The sequence below is a fragment of the Perognathus longimembris genome, chromosome 2, assembly GCF_023159225.1.
Source record: "Perognathus longimembris pacificus isolate PPM17 chromosome 2, ASM2315922v1, whole genome shotgun sequence".
Taxonomy (NCBI): domain Eukaryota; kingdom Metazoa; phylum Chordata; class Mammalia; order Rodentia; family Heteromyidae; genus Perognathus; species Perognathus longimembris.
Window position 1 is genome coordinate 3,757,284 of NC_063162.1, and position 18,325 is coordinate 3,775,608.

At 57.1% G+C, this 18,325-nt stretch overlaps 1 protein-coding gene across 1 annotated transcript in view; it reads left to right on the top strand.

The window, feature by feature from the left end:
- The window catches only part of Mki67 (marker of proliferation Ki-67), a 28,347-nt gene extending 23,366 nt beyond the window's left edge, over window positions 1-4,981 (top strand). The window contains exons 14-19 of the mRNA XM_048336077.1: window positions 277-626; window positions 1,167-1,249; window positions 1,537-1,679; window positions 1,970-2,141; window positions 3,043-3,252; window positions 4,504-4,981. Coding sequence (XP_048192034.1) covers window positions 277-626; window positions 1,167-1,249; window positions 1,537-1,679; window positions 1,970-2,141; window positions 3,043-3,252; window positions 4,504-4,981 — 1,436 coding nt within the window. The remainder of the gene's footprint in view (window positions 1-276; window positions 627-1,166; window positions 1,250-1,536; window positions 1,680-1,969; window positions 2,142-3,042; window positions 3,253-4,503) is intronic.
- Window positions 4,982-18,325: the final 13,344 nt, after the last annotated feature.

The following is an 18,325-nucleotide window of genomic DNA, read 5'->3' on the forward strand; positions in this document are numbered from 1 at the left end:
GAAGCCGGAGCTCGGAGAAGGCTGCTCTGGGTGTCGAGGTAAAGCATCCTCCCTGGCTTGTGGTGGCAACACAGGGACGCAGGGCAGAGCCGTGCTTACGGCAGCCCCACAGGCCGCCATCCCCCGTGTCTGTCTCTGCCTGTCACCACTCCCGAGTGCCCTCTCTCACGAGACCCAGAACTTTCTGGCCCCTGGATCAGGGGGTCCCCCCGGTTTCCTGACACCGTGATGGCAAGGACAGGAGGCCAGCGCCCAGCTCCTCCCTTCCCGTCACAGGGCGCCCGGAGCTCTGCCCACTGCGGAGGGCACGGTGGCCCTCCGGGACCCTCATCCAGCTGCACGCGGAGGGGCGGGCCGGGGGCGGGCACTGCCCGCCAGGACACGCCCACCCACACCACGCGCCCGGCCCCCAGACCCTGCCAGCTCGGCCCCTGCTCCTGCGGCCCCCACCTCCCCCTGCCCCCGTGGCTCTGCCCACCCAGCACCCCCTGCCCCCCCACCGGGTCCTTAGTCCACCCCGCTTCCTCTGCCTGCCAGTCCCACGGGGCCCAGCAGCCCTGGGGCCAGCGACCACACCTTCCACCCCTCCTGGAGCAGCCCCGGCAGCCTCCGGACCTGGGCGTCAGGTGGGGCTCAGGCCTGAACCCCCGGGGTGAGGGCTGAGGCCGGCCCCCCTCCTCAGCAGAGCTGGCAGGGGCCCTGGGCGTCGGCCCTGCGCAGGCTCAGCAAACAGCCCTTGGCTCGGTACCGGGGCTTGAACTCGGGGCTTGGGCTCTCTCCCTTAGCCTTTTCACTCCAGGCTGATGCTCTACCATGGCCAGTCACGCCTCCACCTTGGGATTTGGGTAGGTGGAAATAAGCATCTTACGGATTCCTCTGCCTGGGAGGGCCTCGAACTGGGATGCTCAGATCTCAGCCTCCTGAACAGCTAGGATCACAGGCGTGAGCCCCGTGTGCCGAGCTAGAATTATCTTTATTTTTGTAAAATTTAGTTTGATTGTATAATCCCCGTGAATTTCAATTTCTTCTGCTTTCGCTCAGGTATAACCTACAGACAGCACCGCGCTTGTGTCTTGACTATGACAGATGAACGTCTGCATAGCTGGGTATCCAATTTACCACCGCCTACCCCGGATTTATAACGCCAGTGGTATATTCGCCAGTAGCTCTTGTATCCTGCTGAGCACCTACAGTGTACAGGGCCCTTCACCGGGCTCCCTCGAGAGCTGACAACCAGAGACCCCGGAGGGTGAGGGACTGGCCGAGGAGGAGCTGGGTTCACCCGGGACTGCGGGGGATACCAGTCCGAACCCCCGAGATGCTGCGATGTGGGGCCCAGGACGCGCAATTTTGCGCGTCCGTCACATGCTGCCTTTCTTTAAGAAAGAAATCTCCTTTCTTTCATGCCGCCCTGATACTTACAACACACTGGAGGACTAAGTGGCTCAAGACAACACCAGAGACACGAAACTCCTGGGTGGAACATCTCCCCTCACCCCAGGCATTAATTTGATCAATCAGCCCCCCCCTCTCCAGATGCCCAGTGATGCGAGAGGAGGCGGACACCCTAGAGAACAACAGAGATTATTTCCCTCTACTAAACACCGGGCGGGCAACGGGCAAGACCGGCACGGTGGCGTTTCCCCCATGCGTCCAGCAGGGGGAGCTAAGCGATGCAGGTCCAAAAACCTCTGGACCATCTGGACCATCCGGAGTCTTCCGTGCCATTCCCGCGGGGATGACACAGCTACCTGTGAGCGGACGCCCATCTAGGGGGAAGTCCGCTGGCTCGGGACAGGAACGGGACCCACGCGGAATCTCGAGGGTTTGTATGCCAAACGCGAGGCATGCGCTGTGTAGCATGGGATCAAAATAGTTTATTCCTAGCAAAGCAGACTTTATTTTTACTCCCCTCGGAATCCACGTGTCTATCAACTCGACTAGAAATCCGCCTTTCCGTTCTCCTTAGTGCTTTTTACGCACGTGTGCCAGTACTGGGGCTTACGCTCGGCCACGGTGCGGAGTAGATACGGAGGGCACCGAGATGAGAGCTTGGAACGTTCTAGGTTGAATCTAGACGGCTCTCCAATCCTGTTCTACAGGCTTCTTTTCTCATCACAGCCTGTGTTACTAGAAACCACGTAGGGGCCCAGTGCCAGATAAAGGGAATCCGAGTAAGTGGGGCGGGGCGGGTTCGCACTGGCTGGTGCGTGAAGGCCTTGGCGAGGGGCCCGGGTTGGCCCCAGCGGGCCCCCGCAGGCGGTCCTCAGCTCGACGGCTCGGCCCTGCGCTCCTTCCCCGTGGCAGGGAGGCAGAGTCTCCGTCCGCCCTGGCCCAGGCTTGACTCACCAGAGGGGTTTGGGGGTGCAAACAAAGAGGGAGCTGCCCCAGAGGTGGGGCTGGGGGGAGGTGGTCCGTCCCACCTGGGCCAGGAAAGGTGTCAGAGGTATTGGGGTTTCCATCTTGGGGGTGCAGGGAGAGGGCGGCCACCCCACATTAACCAAGACAGGGAGAACGGGCTCCATGCTGGGGGGGGGGCAGAGAGGATCTGCAGCCTGAGGCAGGGAGAAGTCACGCGGGGGTTCCATCCCGAGCCCCCACGGCCGCAAGCGTCTGGGCTGAGGAAGACAAATGAGCCCGGTGGCCTCGCCGACGCTGTGTCCGCCTGCCCTTGGAGCAGAGGGAGGGGGAGGGGGAGGGCGCTGGGGGGACTGGAGGCGGGGCCTGGGCCTGGTTCTTAGAGGTGGCTCGCGGGGGGGGGGGGGTAGGGAGGACAGGGGGGAGGTGGGAAGGGAGGCCCTGGTCTGGGCACAGAGGCGGGTGGGAGGCAGGGCGGGGGGGGGGGACGGGTGAAAGCGAGGCCCCTGCTCCGATTCTCCCTCTCCCTCGAACGCACCCCGCTTCTCAGGAAGGCCGGGTGGCCGGCAGGCCCGGAGCCGCGGGGCTGGCTCTTTCCTGGGCACATCCCCTCCACCTGTGAGAGAAGGCGCTGGGAGCCCAGAGGGGAAGAGGAGCTCGGCCTTTCCGGGCTCTGGGCTCCAGGGGCCTTGCTGGGGTTCCGGGAGCCGACGGGGTCACGCTGCACACGGGGCTCCAGCTGCCCCGGCACTGCCGTACGCCAGGGGCGAGGCACGTGGCTCCCCTGTGCACGTGGGTGCCGGTGCCTCCCAGGGGCTCCCAGGGTGACACCCAGGCTGCTCGCCCACAGGAGGACGGCGGCTTACACGGTGTGCACAGTGAGGGTCGGAGGAAGTAGGAAAGAGCTATAGGAAGCTGGACTTCCAGTAGGTAGGTTTTTCTTCCCCATGGAAGATAACAGTCTTCCTTGTCCTGAAAGAACAAAGCCAGGAATCCCCCAACCCAATAGTGGTCTCTGTGTGGAATGGGGGGAGGCTACATAAGATCAGCGAACGGGAGCCATGTAGGCCTCTAGAGAGGAGACATAAGATTTGGTCGCCTAATTTTGACTCTTGTGAAACGTTTGTTGTCTTAGGATTTTTTTTATGAGCCTTCAAAATCACCAAGAACCCATTTTTTTTCCTACCCTTATCATAGCTGGTTGTCATTTCTAGTTAAACATGACATCATTGTAATCGTTCGTATACGCATTAAAAATGATGACGCAAGCAGTGATGTCATGATGCTTAGATCTTGTCTCAAGCAAACGCGAAGGGGCGTTTCTTCCCTCCAGGAAATGCACTTGGAGCAGTCTTTGTGTTATCAGCCTTCTGCTGCCGAGACAAAAGACCCAGGAAAACAACTTCTGGGAAGTAGACCGATTTGGGCTCAGGGCATCAGAGGCCTTAGTCTGTGGTTAGCAACATCCATTGTTTCTAGATGTGTGGCAAGGCAGAAAATCACGTATGCAAGGAAAACGGTGCTCACCTTATCACAGTTGAAAAGGTGTGTGTACAGCAGAGAGCAAGGGGGGGGAGGTGGAGAGAAGGCATGTGTGTGTTATGTGGTGTGTGTGTGTGTGTGTGTGTGTGTGTGCATTTCTGTTTAATTGTCCTTAAATGTGTTTCTGTTGTTGGAAACAAATAGCAGAGATGTAGTGGAGACTGCTCGTGTCTGTGGCCTCTCCTGTACCTGAGCTTCAGGTCCATACAATCAATCAGCCCATCAAAATCAGCTGGAGAATGACAGTGTTAGTGTGGGGGCCATACCCGAGCCCTAGAACAAATTGGCAATCTTCCAACGGACAGTGGGAGTCCCCCTAGCTTCTGACCGATCTGCATCAGGCTTTGTCCAAGGGCGGCTGTGGAAGGCTGGTTCTGTCAATCCCCCCCGCACCCCCCCCCGGCTTTGAACACAACTACTCACTTCATCTGACACCTGGAGCTCCATACCCGGTGTACACACACACACATACACACACACACACACACACACACGCACAGCAAGCCTTTAGGAATCCAAGAAAATAACCTTGACTGTCCTAAGAGACTTGGTGTGTCCTTGAGAGAACGTAACCCGGGCCTCTGGTCTTGACTCCCCTCACAGCCCTTATTCCGAGAGCCGAGATCCTTGGGGCAGGGTAAATCGAGGGGACCTGCACCCCAGGGGACCAGGCTGGGTCCCCTCCCTCACACGCTCGTGGGCTCCCACGGGAGTCGTGGGGGTCGTGGGCACCCGGGGACTGGGCTGGCTGTGGAGGGCCGAGGTTTCTCGGGTGGACACGGGCCCTCCCTCCCTCCCTCCCTCCCTCCTCTCTCGGGAGCCCCGCCCCGCGGAGGCCTGGGGCGGCCTCGGTGCCCAGGGTGAAGCTCAGGGCACGCTCCGCGAGCAGGCGATGCAGAATGAAGGCGTGAACGGAGCTCACCGGGACAGAGACCAGCAAGCACCTGCGGAGGGGAGCACCTGCGGTGGGCCGGCTCCGGCCCTGGCGATCCGGGGACGAAGCCCAGGCCACGGCAGGGCCCGGAGCGGCGTCTGGGCCCGGGAACCGCGGCTCACGAAGCGCCTTCCAGGGCTGGCGTGAAGCCGCACGCACACACTCCCTGGTCCTGTTCTCACAGCCCAGGAGGCAGGCAGTGCCGTTCCTCCCTCCTGGGAAACTGAGGCTCAGAGGGGCCAAATGAGAGATTCCAGGTCAGTCATGACAGAGCTCAGACTGTAATGCAGATCCGTAGACTCCCAACGGTCCCGCTTGGGAGCTGGTAGGGCCCAGGGAACAGGGGAAGACCCCACACCCCAAAGTTTAGGTCTGTTAAAATGCATATAATTTATCGTGCTGTTTCAAGTCACTAAAAGCACCGCGCGCGTGCGTGCATGTGTGTGTGCCTGTGCACACGTGTGCATGCGTGGTGTGCGTGCGTGCGCGTGATTGTGTACATGGTGTGTGCGGCCTGTGTGCACACGTGTGGTGTGTGTATGTGTGCAGGTGTGGGGTGTGTGCAGGTGTGTGAATGTGTGGTGTGTGTACACGTGTGTGAGTATGTGCATGTGTGTGGTGTGTGTGTGTGCACGTGCTCACGCGCACTCACGCGCAGAGGTTGCGGGAAGGTCGGAGCGGGGCTGCACACGGGAGGCCCAGGGCTCGTCCACACCCTGGGCTGAGGAGGCCTCCTGTTCCCCGCTCCTCTCCAGAGGGGCTCCGTCTGGGGGTTCCGGGCGGGGGTCACCCTGCCCTCCGGCCATTCCTGAGGGAGGGCCGGGCCTCCGGTTCTGCTGTCAGCGTGCAGGCCGGGCTGGAGTGGGACAGCCTCACGCCCCGGAGCCCGGGTCTTCCTGGGTCAGGGAGGCCCGTCTGATTGGACCGCAAGCCAGGAAGTCTGAGACGCCGACGACACAGAGCAGTGAGATGCCCGTGGGGGGGGGGGGCTGGACTTCCAGCTGGGAGCCACTGGGGAGGAGCCTGCGGGGGGGGGGGGGGCTCTGGGAAGTCTCCCTGCATGTTGGGAGCCGCGTTTGCATCCGGGGGCCCTAGCGAGTGGCTCTCACACCCCTCCCCCTCAGATCCCCGCCACTTCCAGCACAGTCCCGGAAGTTTCCACGAAGGGCATGGCAAGGCGTGCCTTCCCTTCCCCTCCCCAAACACCTGGGGTCTCCAGCGCCACAGGCGTCTCCCCAGCTGCTGTGGGGGGGCCACCGCTCCCTCCCCCTCCCTACCGGCCAGGGTTCCCTTGCCTGCCCGCGTCCCAGACGTGCCCCCCCCCCCGGTCTCCCTGTGACGCACGGGGGTCGTGTCCAGGTGTGCTGCTCCTACACAGAAAGCGGCTAAGTGCTCGCTTGGGAGACAGGGCCCAGAGGCGTCGCACTAGTTTACACACCTGTAAACGAACGGCGTGTCAACATAAAAACCTGGAGCGGGAGCTTCTCTTGGGAGAACCAGGTGTGGCTTGAATTCCTGCTTGACCCAAAGAGGCCCCCACCCCATCCATTCCTGCTGTGTCTCTCCCCTCCCCTCCCTTCCCACCCCCACGTCCCCATTCCATGAGGACCTGTCTGTTTCCCCATCAGCAACAACTACTCGGGACCCCAACAGACTACTTGGTACCGGAGGCAGGACTGAGGTGCCTAATTATGTCTTCTGGACCAGAGCAATCAAGTTTTGGTAATGCCAAGGGAAACGTCTTGTGCCCCCGCCCTCTCCACACACAGTTGTGGGAGGATTTTTTAATTTGGTTTGGTTTTCCTGACGATGCCTCAGATACACAGATTTTAATCTTCTTTTATTAAAAATAAATCCTGCCTCCCCAGTTGGGTCCCTTGTGTAGATACCTAATTAGGGCAGGAGCCTGGCCTAGCCCAACAGGGCTGTGTTGGTGTCTCTCCAGAAGGAATCAACTTCAAAGAATGGCTCCATCATCTGAGAAATGTTAATTGGGCCAAACAGTGAGCATGAATTATTTATCACCGCTCCTCTGGTTATTTGGGAGAGGTTTTGGCCCCGAAATTGTAGCTAAGAAAAGAAAGAGTTGTAACTCAGGGAGGCTGTTTGAGCGCTCCTCAGGGATCCGCCGGTGGGCACGGGCCCACAGCGCCCCCTGGTGCCCGGGGGAGGGAGCCCACCCCTCGCCACAAGCCGCACTTAGAGAACGCAGCTCCACCTCCCCGGCCAATCTAAAGCAGCTCCACCTCCCGGGCCAATCTGCGGTCGAAAGGGCAGCCTCCTCCCCACACAGCCTGACTGCTCCTGGACCAGGAGGCACACGAGGATCCCAGAGCCACTGCGTGCCCCCCAAAATGGCCCAGCTCATAGCCCCTCACCTCAGGCCAGGCTGCCTGGAAAGCGGAATCTGGGGTCTACACTAGAGCCAAACCACTGCCCAGAGGGTCAAGACCACTTGAGCTGATTACACATGCACAGAACAGAAAAGGCAGGCAGAGATGTAGGTCGAACTTACAAGAGCCTCTGGTAGCTCTATCCCTTCCTTCTGCCCTTCCTTCGATAACGTATGGACACCTATGGAGGGACCTCCTCTTGCCACCTATGGTCAGTTCAGGGTGCTAGAACAAAACACCTTAGCCTGGCTGGCATAGACTCAACAGGAAGCTCTCAGTCTGGAGGGTTGGAAGTTCAAGATCAAGGTGCCAGCAGATTTAGTGTCTGGTTCATGTTGATTGCTGCCTAACTCCTTTCCACTACTGGCCCTCAGTAATGCACAAAAAAAATAAGACTTGAAACTCTGGCATTAGTTGCTCACACCTGTGATCCTAGCTAGAGGATCGGAGTTTAAAGCCAGCGTGGTCAGAAAAGCCCACAAGATCCATATTAACTAGCAAAAAGCCACGCTGGAGGCATGGCTCAGTTGATAGACTACTAATCAGGAGCAAGCAAGTGGAGAGAGGAAAAAAGATTGTTGATCTATGAGTGTCATTCAGTGGTAGAACATTTGCTTAGCCATGCATGGGCCTGGCTTCAATCCTCAGCACCAAAACACATACCAACACGAAATCCCCCACACAGAGAAACAAATGAGTAAAACCAGGATTCGCCCTCCATTTCTAGATTTTCTCAACACGTTTCCTAAGAGCAAGCCCACCCACTATTTGTTTGGACACACCAAGGGAGGTGTACAGGGGAACTCTCTTCAGTCTGGAGGGAGGGCTTTCTCCCTCCCACCCCGGACCCTGCCCACCAGGACCCTGCCCCCGGGCCATAATGTACTTCCAGGGTGACATTCTGCTTTATTGTTTTGCCAGCAAGACCGTACAATTATGGAAAATTATAAGCACAACACAGCAGCGCAACGAAAGGCTATCCTATCCTTTGGGAATATTAATAAATAGAGACTTTTCTCTTTAATAGAAAATCCACACCAATTTCATAAAACGCCTTGCTCTCACACTGGGGAACATTAGGGCCCTCATGAATTTTTAAAGGAAATGCTGTAGTGCGACTAGGAGGTAGTAATGAGATTTGTTTACTTGCTCCGATTTGTCGGTCCGTACGTACGGAGTGTCCGCCGCACGCAGAGGTGTCAGGGAGACACGCTGTCTCGGGCGGCTCTGCTCTGACTGGGGGCGGCAGAGGGCAGGTGGGCCAGGTGGACAGCTGGGCTCTCCCTGGTCCCCTGGGAAGCCGCCTGCCCCTCGGGGGCTCCGTCCTTCCCGTGTCTGGGGTGCCGGGAAGTGTGTGTGTGTGGGGGGGGGGGTCCCGACAGACAGTGACACAGGGGAGAGGGGCGAGGAAGCACAGACGGACAGGGTGGCCAAGGAAGAAGCTTCGAATCATTAAAGCATTATGCTTTACGTCTTGTGGGCTGAGCGCTGCACTTGGGATTTGGAGCATCAGAGATGGGGTGACGGGGTGGGCTGTTCCCACGCGTGACTCAGGCTTGATGCCCCTGTGTGATGCCACTGGTGACCAGCAGGTGGAGCTGCTGGGGAGCCATGGGAATGTCTAGAGCTGGGGGGCGGGAGAGGGGATGCAGAACCCTCCAAACTCCCACCTCCCTCACGGTCATGCTCTCTCCACCCAGAACCCCAGAAATGCGGGTTCTGACCCCCCTTCCCCCAATCAGAACGGCACCAATGTCAGGACCAGTCCCTGCTCTCCAACCCTTCCTTCTCTACTGAAGAGAGAAATCAGGAACCAGCACTGTAAGGGGCACCTGGACTCTCCTGAATCAGAGCCTCAGCTCCTGCCTCCACCTACAACTGTGTGGTAGAATCTGGGGTCCCCTCACCCCTCCTCCTCCAGGAAGTTCCACAACCTAGAGGGAGGAACTGGTCCTCAACAAGGGAGGGAAATTATCGGTCAAGTAGTGTAATATGGAGGTCAGATCTGGCCGGTGCCATCATTGGCTGTTGAGGGGTGTCAGATTGACTCCATCTCAGATTAGTTCAAGAGAGCAGAAGCCGACTCCATCTTCACTAAGATCTCCCCGCCCTATCCAGGGAAGTTCCCCTTGGCTGTGATAAGATTGTGTGAACTGCTTGACCACCAGAGTAGTGGAATGCTCAAGGTTAAACCTGTGCCCTCCCATGAGTAGGCGAATCCGCCTGCATCTTGCGAGCCCCGCCAAATCCATGTGCCAATTCTAACTAGAATGATAGGTTACTTCAAACGGTTGCTATGAGGCAGATTGTAACTCCACTGGCCACCTGCGTGTGACCTGGCGTGCTCTGTAAGTGTGGTAACCTCACTGGCCACCTGCGTGTGACCTGGCATGCTCTGTAAGTGTGGTAACCTCACTGGCCACCTGCGTGTGGCAGGCTTGACCCTGCGGTGTTTGCCTTTATAACCTGACCCTGAGTGTGGCCCGGGGCACACGATCCGTCCCAGCTCCCAAGTCTGGGCCGCGGCCCTGGACGATCAGTTCACTTTTTGCTTCCCCAATAAATCCATCTTTTTACTTGAGACTGTCTCTGAGTGGTGGACTCTTGGAGGGATGGGGGACCCCCTCCTCTCTGTCCCCTCCCTTTGGAGGAGGACAATAGCATGCCATGTCCAGAACGCTGGCGCTCTTCCCACCGCCTGGATGCCTTCAAGCATATTGGAGTTAATTATTCTGGAGACCACAGTTCAAAGACTGTGCATCCCGAGGCTGGCACGGAGGTGAGCGGCCGCGTGCTGAGTGGGGACACCTGCCTTTCCCTGCCTGCTGCCTGGGGGCTCAGTGAGCAGCTGGACAATAACCCAAGTCCTGGGAGCAAGCCCCAGCGGGGGAGAGGGGACAGGAGGGGAGGGAGAGGCAGGGAGGGTGGGAGGGGGAAGGGAGAGCAGACAGCATGGTCGGGGTCGGCCTCTTCCTCCTTGTGGGGCTGGAGCCTGGGGCCCAGTGAGGCGATGCTGTTCCCCAGCCAAGGGAAAATGTCGGAGCCCCAAACCAAGCCTTCCCCGGGGTTCATGTGCAGAGCCGGCGCCGGGGTACGCGCTTGGCCTGTCGCGTCACCTGTACAGTGGGGGTCATCGCTGGTGTGAGGACCCGACCCAGCCACTGGCCATGCAGGGGACAAAGGGAACTAGCCAGTGATCTGGGCTGGGGAGAAAGTCCACCGTATTCACAACCCGCAGAGGGCCTCCCACCTGGCCCCCCAAGACACAAGGAACGAACCGACCAAGGGCCGGACGAACTAATGGATGACGCCCTCAGCCCCGAGCATGCTCTGTAAACAGAGGGGCCACACATGCCTGCTGCCCTAGACTGTCTCACCTGTGGCTGTGGTCTCTCTCACCAGCGCAAGGGCGGCCAGTCCTGGCCATCTGACCTTAGGCCCTGGAGGAGAAGGGACAGAACATTTGCTGTCTTTGGATGAAACCTGTTCCAACAGTCATAGGCTAAATAACCAACTCTCAGTCCAATAATGACTTCTGGCAGTTCAGGAATCCTGTTATTACCTCCTCCCTGCCCCCCAATATTAGCCAGACGCCAGTGGCTCACGCCTGTAGTCCTAGCTGCTTGGGAGGCTGAGATCTGAGGATCGCAGTTCAAAGCCAGCTTGGGCAGGAAAATCCGGGAGATTCTTATCTCCAGTTAACCACCAGAAAACCAGAAGTGGCCCTCGAGCTCAAGTGGTAGCGCTAGCCTTGAGCAGAAGAGCTCAGGGACAGCGACCAGACCCAGAGTTCAAGCCCCATGACTGGCAAAACAAACACACACACAAACCAAAAAGCCAGATTGTTCACATTTATCCACCGTCTTTCCACCTACAGCCACTGCTCTGCTACAGGGGCACTGGAAAGAGCCAGGGCACAAGTTCAAGACAAGCGGGGTAGCCTGGGGCCGACTCTATCCCTCAGTATAAAACGAGCAAAGCAGTAGCCGCCCCGAGCCCCCGGGGAAGTCCAGGGCGTGAGAAGCCCAGGCAGCGAGGCCCAGAGCGGCTTCCCCGCTGCTGGCAGCGCCGAGCCCTGGGGAAGGGATGAAGGGCAACAGACCAGCCTGCACCCCGCCCCCCTCCCCAGCTTGCTCACAAACCTGGGGAAGCGCCCTGCTTCTCGGAAGGAGTGAGGACCCGGCTCTCCAGTCCTGAAGCGGACCCTGGGTGGAATGCAAATGGATGGATGCTACGAAATCGGCTCAGACCCGAGGGCCGCCGATGCACAAGGCAGCAGGATCTGTTTTGCTCCTCTTCCCGAGCACTGGTGCCGTGAGCCACAGGACCCACGCTTTCCGTCCCTGCAGGACCAGCGGGCCGAGAGCGAGGAGGACATCCAAAGAGGAGACTCTTGGGAATGGAGTCTCTTAACAACTAACTACAGCCCTTCAGCCGCCCCGCCCGGGATGGCTCGCTTGGCAACATCAGCAGATGCAGGGTGCCCTCCCGGGGGGACCCACGTCCTGCCCCCCGTGCCTCCCACCTCTGTGGGATGGTAGGAGGCTCTCATCCTGCCTGCCGCACCAAACGCCAAGGATCAGGGAGGCTGAGCAACCACACAGGGTGGCTCTGCAGGGAAATGGCAGAGCTCGAACTCAGCCTGAGCTGGAAGGTGCTCAGACCCAAGAACCCACATCACTACAGTCACCGCTCAGGGCACGACTCTACACCTCTACAACCACAGCTCAGGGCACGACGCCGTATCCCTACAACCACAGCTCAGGGCACGTCACCGTATCCCTACAACCACAGCTCAGGGCACGACACCGTATCCCTACAACCACAGCTCAGGGCACGACGCTGTATCTCTACAACCACAGTTCAGGGCATGACGCCGTATCCCTACAACCACAGCTCAGGGCATGACACCGTATCCCTACAACCACAGCTCAGGGCACGTCACCATATCCCTACAACCGCAGCTCAGGGCACGTCACCATATCCCTACAACCGCAGCTCAGGTCACGACACCGTATCCCTACAACCACAGCTCAGGGCACGACGCTGTATCTCTACAACCACAGTTCAGGGCATGACGCCGTATCCCTACAACCACAGCTCAGGGCACGACACCGTATCCCTACAACCACAGCTCAGGGCACGACGCTGTATCTCTACAACCACAGCTCAGGGCACGACACCGTATCCCTACAACCACAGCTCAGGGCATGACGCCGTATCCCTACAACCACAGCTCAGGGCACGACACCGTATCCCTACAACCACAGCTCAGGGCACGACACCGTATCCCTACAACCACAGCTCAGGGCACGACGCCGTATCTCTACAACCACAGTTCAGGGCACGACACTATATCTCTACAACCACAGCTCAGGGCACGACACTGTATCCCTACAACCGCAGCTCAGGGCACAATGTTGCAGCACTGAAGACTCACCAGGGAGAGGGTGGGGTGTGGCGCAATACTCAACACACAAACATTTCCTTTAAGGACAAATGCATACGCAGTTGGACAACTGAAAATATTTACTTTGACTCCGCCCCCACCCGGAACATTATCCCACAATTATTCTGGCACCGAACCAGTGTTAGCATTCTGTGGGTTTGGGATTCTAAACCTTTGCCCTCAGCACTTCCTCCATCCTGATTTACCTGGAAAGGTTGTTGCTTCCTTAAAATAGGCACTTAGTAAATATTTGTTCAGTGAATGAAAACCCCAAAAGGTCTACAAAAAAAAAAAAAAAGCCACATTGAGCTTTCTTTCTGTCTGGATCAATGTCTCTATAAACACACAGTTGCATTTCCTCAAATATTTATCAACAGAGTGCGACATCCTGTGAGAGAGAATTCATGCTCTGCACAGAAGAGGAGGAGGAGAAGCCTCCAAGACGGTCAGCGTCACACCATGCCGGGAAGTCGGGAGAGGGGAATCGGCCTCCAGTGCCGCGCGGAGTTTGCGCATTGCATTGCACAACGTCCAGGTCAACTTGGGGGGATCGGGTGAGGGCCAGGAGGGAGGTCATGGGTGTGCCCTAAGCCGGCCTCTCCCAGCACAGGATCCTGAGTGTGGCATTCTGCTGGTAAGGAGACTGGGGGTACAGAGTGAACCCCACAGCCAGCATTGCCAGTGAGAACCACCAGGCTTTCGTGGTACTTCACACAGTCTGGAGGACACCACTCGGCACGGGTCTCTCAGCGTGTGCTGTGTTAGCCTTTCATTCACCTAAAGGTTTACCCATGTCTCTCCTGGCGCAACCCAGGTCAGGCAGAGCCAAGCAATGTGCCTAAATGCCAATCCTGTACTCACTCACGTCTTCCAGCTCGGGGTGGCTGCGTTTGCCATAAAGCTGGTAAATATTCCTCCCCTGTGTTTTAAGTTAGAAACTGTGTAGACTAATTGAGCAAGCTTGAAAAGGAAACACCATGGACCTATTGAACTACTGAGCTCGTGCAGGTATTCAACAGTGCTTTTTTGAAGTTAATCAGCCAGAAGCTGACTTATTATAAAATTCCTATACCTGACGATATTCTTGCACCAATGTTTCCATAAACTCTGCCGAAGAGGGAGATTAGCAAGTGTCAGGCAGATGCTAAAGGGAACTCTCTCACCCAAGGGGCCAAGAAGACAGACAGAGGAGAGGGAAGGGAGGAAGGAGGACCCTCCCGCTTCACGGTGTGTCCCTGCTGTGCCCAGGCTCCGGCCGACTCAGTCGGGAGCAAGAGCCTTGTCTATCAAAGGGCACGACTCGGAAAGTACGGATCTACAGAACGGAGCGATGTGCTTATAAATCATATATCCAGTAGGGATTTAGTATCCGCGCTTTGACGACTCCACAAGAAGACAGATAACACAGTGGGGAAAAAAAAAACGGGCAGAGACTCGTACTTGGTCCACAGGAGCAAGAAAAGATCCCCAGGGTCCTTAGCACTGGAGTGATGAGGTCCCAAGCCGCCATGCCATGTGCCTTCGCCCCTCCTGGGATGGCTACAACTTGGGTGGCGGGGGGCGGGGTGGGGCGGGGTGTGTGTGTGTCAATGGCAATCCGGTGTGCGCTGGCGGGCGTGGGGCCCCAGCACGTCGCTGGTGAGAGCTGGCGTGCGGCTAAAGTCACGGAGGAGAATCACATGCAGATTCCACTCCACACAGGTGTTCAAAGCAACCCCTCAACCTCAGACATGAATCTTTCACAGAAGCGCTAGTCACGACAGCCCCAAAGCAGAAAGAGCCTAGAGGTCCGTCTGCAGGTGAAGGGTTAACCCTAGGCGGGCGGGCGGCCTGGAGGGGGGGGGGGACGGGAGCGGGGACACCCTGCTTGCACAGATGGAAAGAGAACCTCTCTCCACCATCGCCAAGTGGAGGAGGCCAGGCGCGGAGGGACACAGAGAGCGCGCTTTCGTGCGTGCGCAGAACACGCGCGGAGTACGGGAGCAGGAGAGGCCGGGGGCTGCTTGGTGGGCGCTCAGGACCCGGGGGGGAGGGGACGGTGGTGTCCAGGGTCGCAGGGCGGTTGGGGCCAGGCGGAGGGGAAGGCCTCGTACCACCAGGAATGGACTAGATGCTACTAGGCCGCACATGGCAAACGGTTGATTGTATGTGATGCTATGTGTTCACAATGCTATTCTACTTTCATATGATATCTTATAGTTAATGCTCACTTCGTGTGTGCCGGTCCTGGAGCTTGCCCAGTCAGGGACTGGGTGCTGTCCCTTTGCTTTTTTGTTCAAGGTTAGCGTTCTACCGGTTGGACCACAGCTGCTCCACTCCCAGATTTCTGGTGTTTAATTGGAGATAAGAGTCACAGGGACTTTCCTGCCTAGGCTGGCTTTGAACTGTGCTCTTCAGATCTCAGTAGCTGGGATTACAGGCGTGAGCCATGGCTCCCAACTGTAATGCTAACCTTTCAACAAGTCATTCTAAGGAACAACATTGCTAAGGTTTAAATAAAGTTCGTCCCTGGAATGCACACGGGAATTTAACCCCCAAATCCTAAATTAACCACGGTAGAAGGTTTAACTGCGGCATTTGGAGTGGGGCATAGAGAAAGTGATTACATTAGACCCCATCATTAGGTAACCCTCTCTGGCAGCCTTGTAAGCACAGGGAAAGATGTCGCACAGAGATGTGCGTGTTGGGGTACCCTCTCATGTTGCCATGACTCCCTCTCTGGGAGTCCTCCCGAGAGCCTGAACCACGATGACCAGCTTACCTCCAACTCTGTGAGCCAACATAAAACTCTGCTTTATCAGGTAGCCTGCTTCGGGTATGTCCTCACAGTCATGCAAAGCTACCTAGTAAGCACGTGTATTTCTGTCTTTGGAGGAAGGGCACCCTCAGCCCAGGATCCAAGCATCTCACTGATGGGGATGTTCACAGAAATGACAGTTGACCACACCTGTGTCCCTGTGCCGTTTCCTCAGTGTCCAACATCACTAATTCCCCGGATTCCTCCAACAGTGAAGCCTTCTCATTGTTATTACCCGCGTTCTACAGCTAAGGACGTGGAGGCACAGAGACAATATGGACCTTCCCGGCCATAGTGAAAAGACCCAGCTTCCTCACTGTGGACCAGGCCGAGGCTGAGGGGTGGGGGCAGGTGGGGTTCTGGGAATGTTGATATGGACCCCCCCACATACCTAAGGAGCCCCCCAGCTCCCGACACAGGCTCAGTCTTCTTCTGTATTGATCCTTTCCTTGATTAAACATGAGTCCTACATTTGCAAGCCCCATTGTGCTAAATTACATGGTGAGATGTATTGTAAATGGCACTCGTTATTAGAACTTACACAACGACATTTGTACTAATTAAGCTGGGCTCGTTCCTGTGGCTCTAATTTTAAAACGCTGGCAGGGCTCCGCTTCCCATCCACACGTGAGCAGCCACCGAGCGGCTGGGAAACGCACTCTTCGTTTTGCAGAGATTCAAACTTCACCCTTAGAAACTGCTTACACACATCATTATGCTGCTTTCCTCTTTCCTTTCTGTTTCACACTATTAGCAGAACGAATGGAACATAGGCTTAAAATAAGAGTTGCAAAACAAAACATTTACCATTTACAGTGTTTATGCTTTTCATTTTATTAGAAAACAGAGTTAAAAAAAATTCCCCGAAGAACTATAAAATAACTGCCATTGTGTAATTAGGAGACCACAAAGGAAGAAACAACTGCCAGGTGCTGGTGGTTCATACCTTAGAATCCTTGCTATGTAGGAGGTTGAGATCTGGGGATCCAGGTTCAAAGCCAGCCTGGGCAGACAAATCCATGAGCCTCTACTCACCAATGCGAAGCCCAGCGTGGGGCTGTGGACCCCGTGGTAGAGTGCCAGCTTTGAGTGGACAAAGCTAAGCAAGAGCACAAGGCCCCTGAGTTCAAGCCCCAGCACCAGCCCAGAGCAGGTGCCGCCGGGAGCCTGCGCTCAGGGAACGTCGTAGTGAGCGGCAGGCGGGGCACCCGGGGTGGCGCAGGGGCCCAGGAACAGAAGACAAGCCAGGATCAGAACCTGGCGACCGATCCAGAGCCCACCTCACCTCCCCGTCGTCGGTGCGAGGTGGGCGAGGGAGGAAACCCCCAAACCATCATTGCTAAGACTCACAGCTGCCCAGCGGGTTGATAATGCCTCGGCCACCCCCCATCTTCATCTTCCCAGAGATCCCTGCTGGGGCACCTGTTCCATCTGGCGCAAAGTGCCAGAAGCCAGGCAGGCCCCGGGCAGAGGAGGCAGGCCCTAGCGCTCAATGCAAGCACTGTTCTGCCACGGCTGGGTTCTCTTCCCAACCAACGCCTTCTCTGCACCTGCTTCCAGCTAGGAGCTCTGCGATGGGCTCTCAGCCTCACGTTGGACTTTTTACACAGAGCGCTGTCTTGCCTGTGAGATCTCCCGGGCAGGTGGCCATCGCTATGCCATCTCCCTGGAAACCGCCCGGTGTCTCCGAGGGCACTTCTGACCCCGAGAGGCCACGGCAGAAATAACCGCTGCGGGAGCAGGAGCTGCCCGGGCAGAGCCGCGCGTTCTGCCGGCTGGCAGCTCGGCTGTCCCCACCCTGGGCACATCCGCTCTGGATTTCATCGGGGACAGCTGAGACCGAGGCCACCCCGGCGGGCACAGCTGGGAATGGGGCTCCCAGGCGGTGACCAGGCTGCCCTGGGCACGGAAGCTGGCAGCAAGGTGCCCCGCCGCCTGCGGAACTCAGCTCCAGCCCTGTTTTTGTGAAAGGGATGGGAGCTAACTGTGGGAGCCAGAACCAGAAGCCAGGGGGAAGCCAGAGCCCGGCTGCACCCCCAGAGCCCTGGCGGTGCTTTTGAACCCCTGTGACCCCATACTGCAGACGCATCAGGCTGCGTGGCCTTTGCCCCTCAGTACTTGACTAAGGCCTTGGGCACCGGGATGCCCCAGGAGGTCTTCAGCATGGGGACACTAAGCGCATGGTCCTGGGCTTGCCTCTGTGAGGACATTGTCTCAGTGGGTGAAGTCCCCCCAGGCCCGGACACCCCCACTGAAAAGCCCCCAAAGAAACTATTTTGGGATTGGAAGGAATTAAATCGCCATACAAAATGGGAGACAAATCTTAACAAAAAGGTCTGGATGTACCTTGTACATTAATTGGGGGTAAAATACCACGCAAAGAAAGTTCTGGCATGCTAGAAGTACCCATAGCCCAGCACACTGGAAATCCAGTGCCCCAACGAAAAACACTAATGCTTCTAAAGAACTTCCAGCTTTCATCGTCATAGCACCTCACTGCTTTATTTGGTGTGCTGTTGCACACACACACACACACACACACACACACGCAGATTTCCCTATAACACTGGGCTGGGATATTAACTCATCGAAGATAACAATAGTCCATCACAATTTGCTGTTTCCCCAGTCCCCAATAACAAGCACTGAGACTAAGCAAGTATGAGAGAGAACTGTACTCGGACCAGAGGCTCACACCCGTTATTCCAGCTGAGTTCCAAGGGTATGGAGAATCAAAGCCAGCCGAGAAAAGTCTACAGGACTCCATCTCCAAAATAACCGGCAAAAAGCCAGGCTACCGACATGACTCAAGGGGTAGAGCCAGCTGAGAAAGCAAGCGTGTGGCCCTGAGT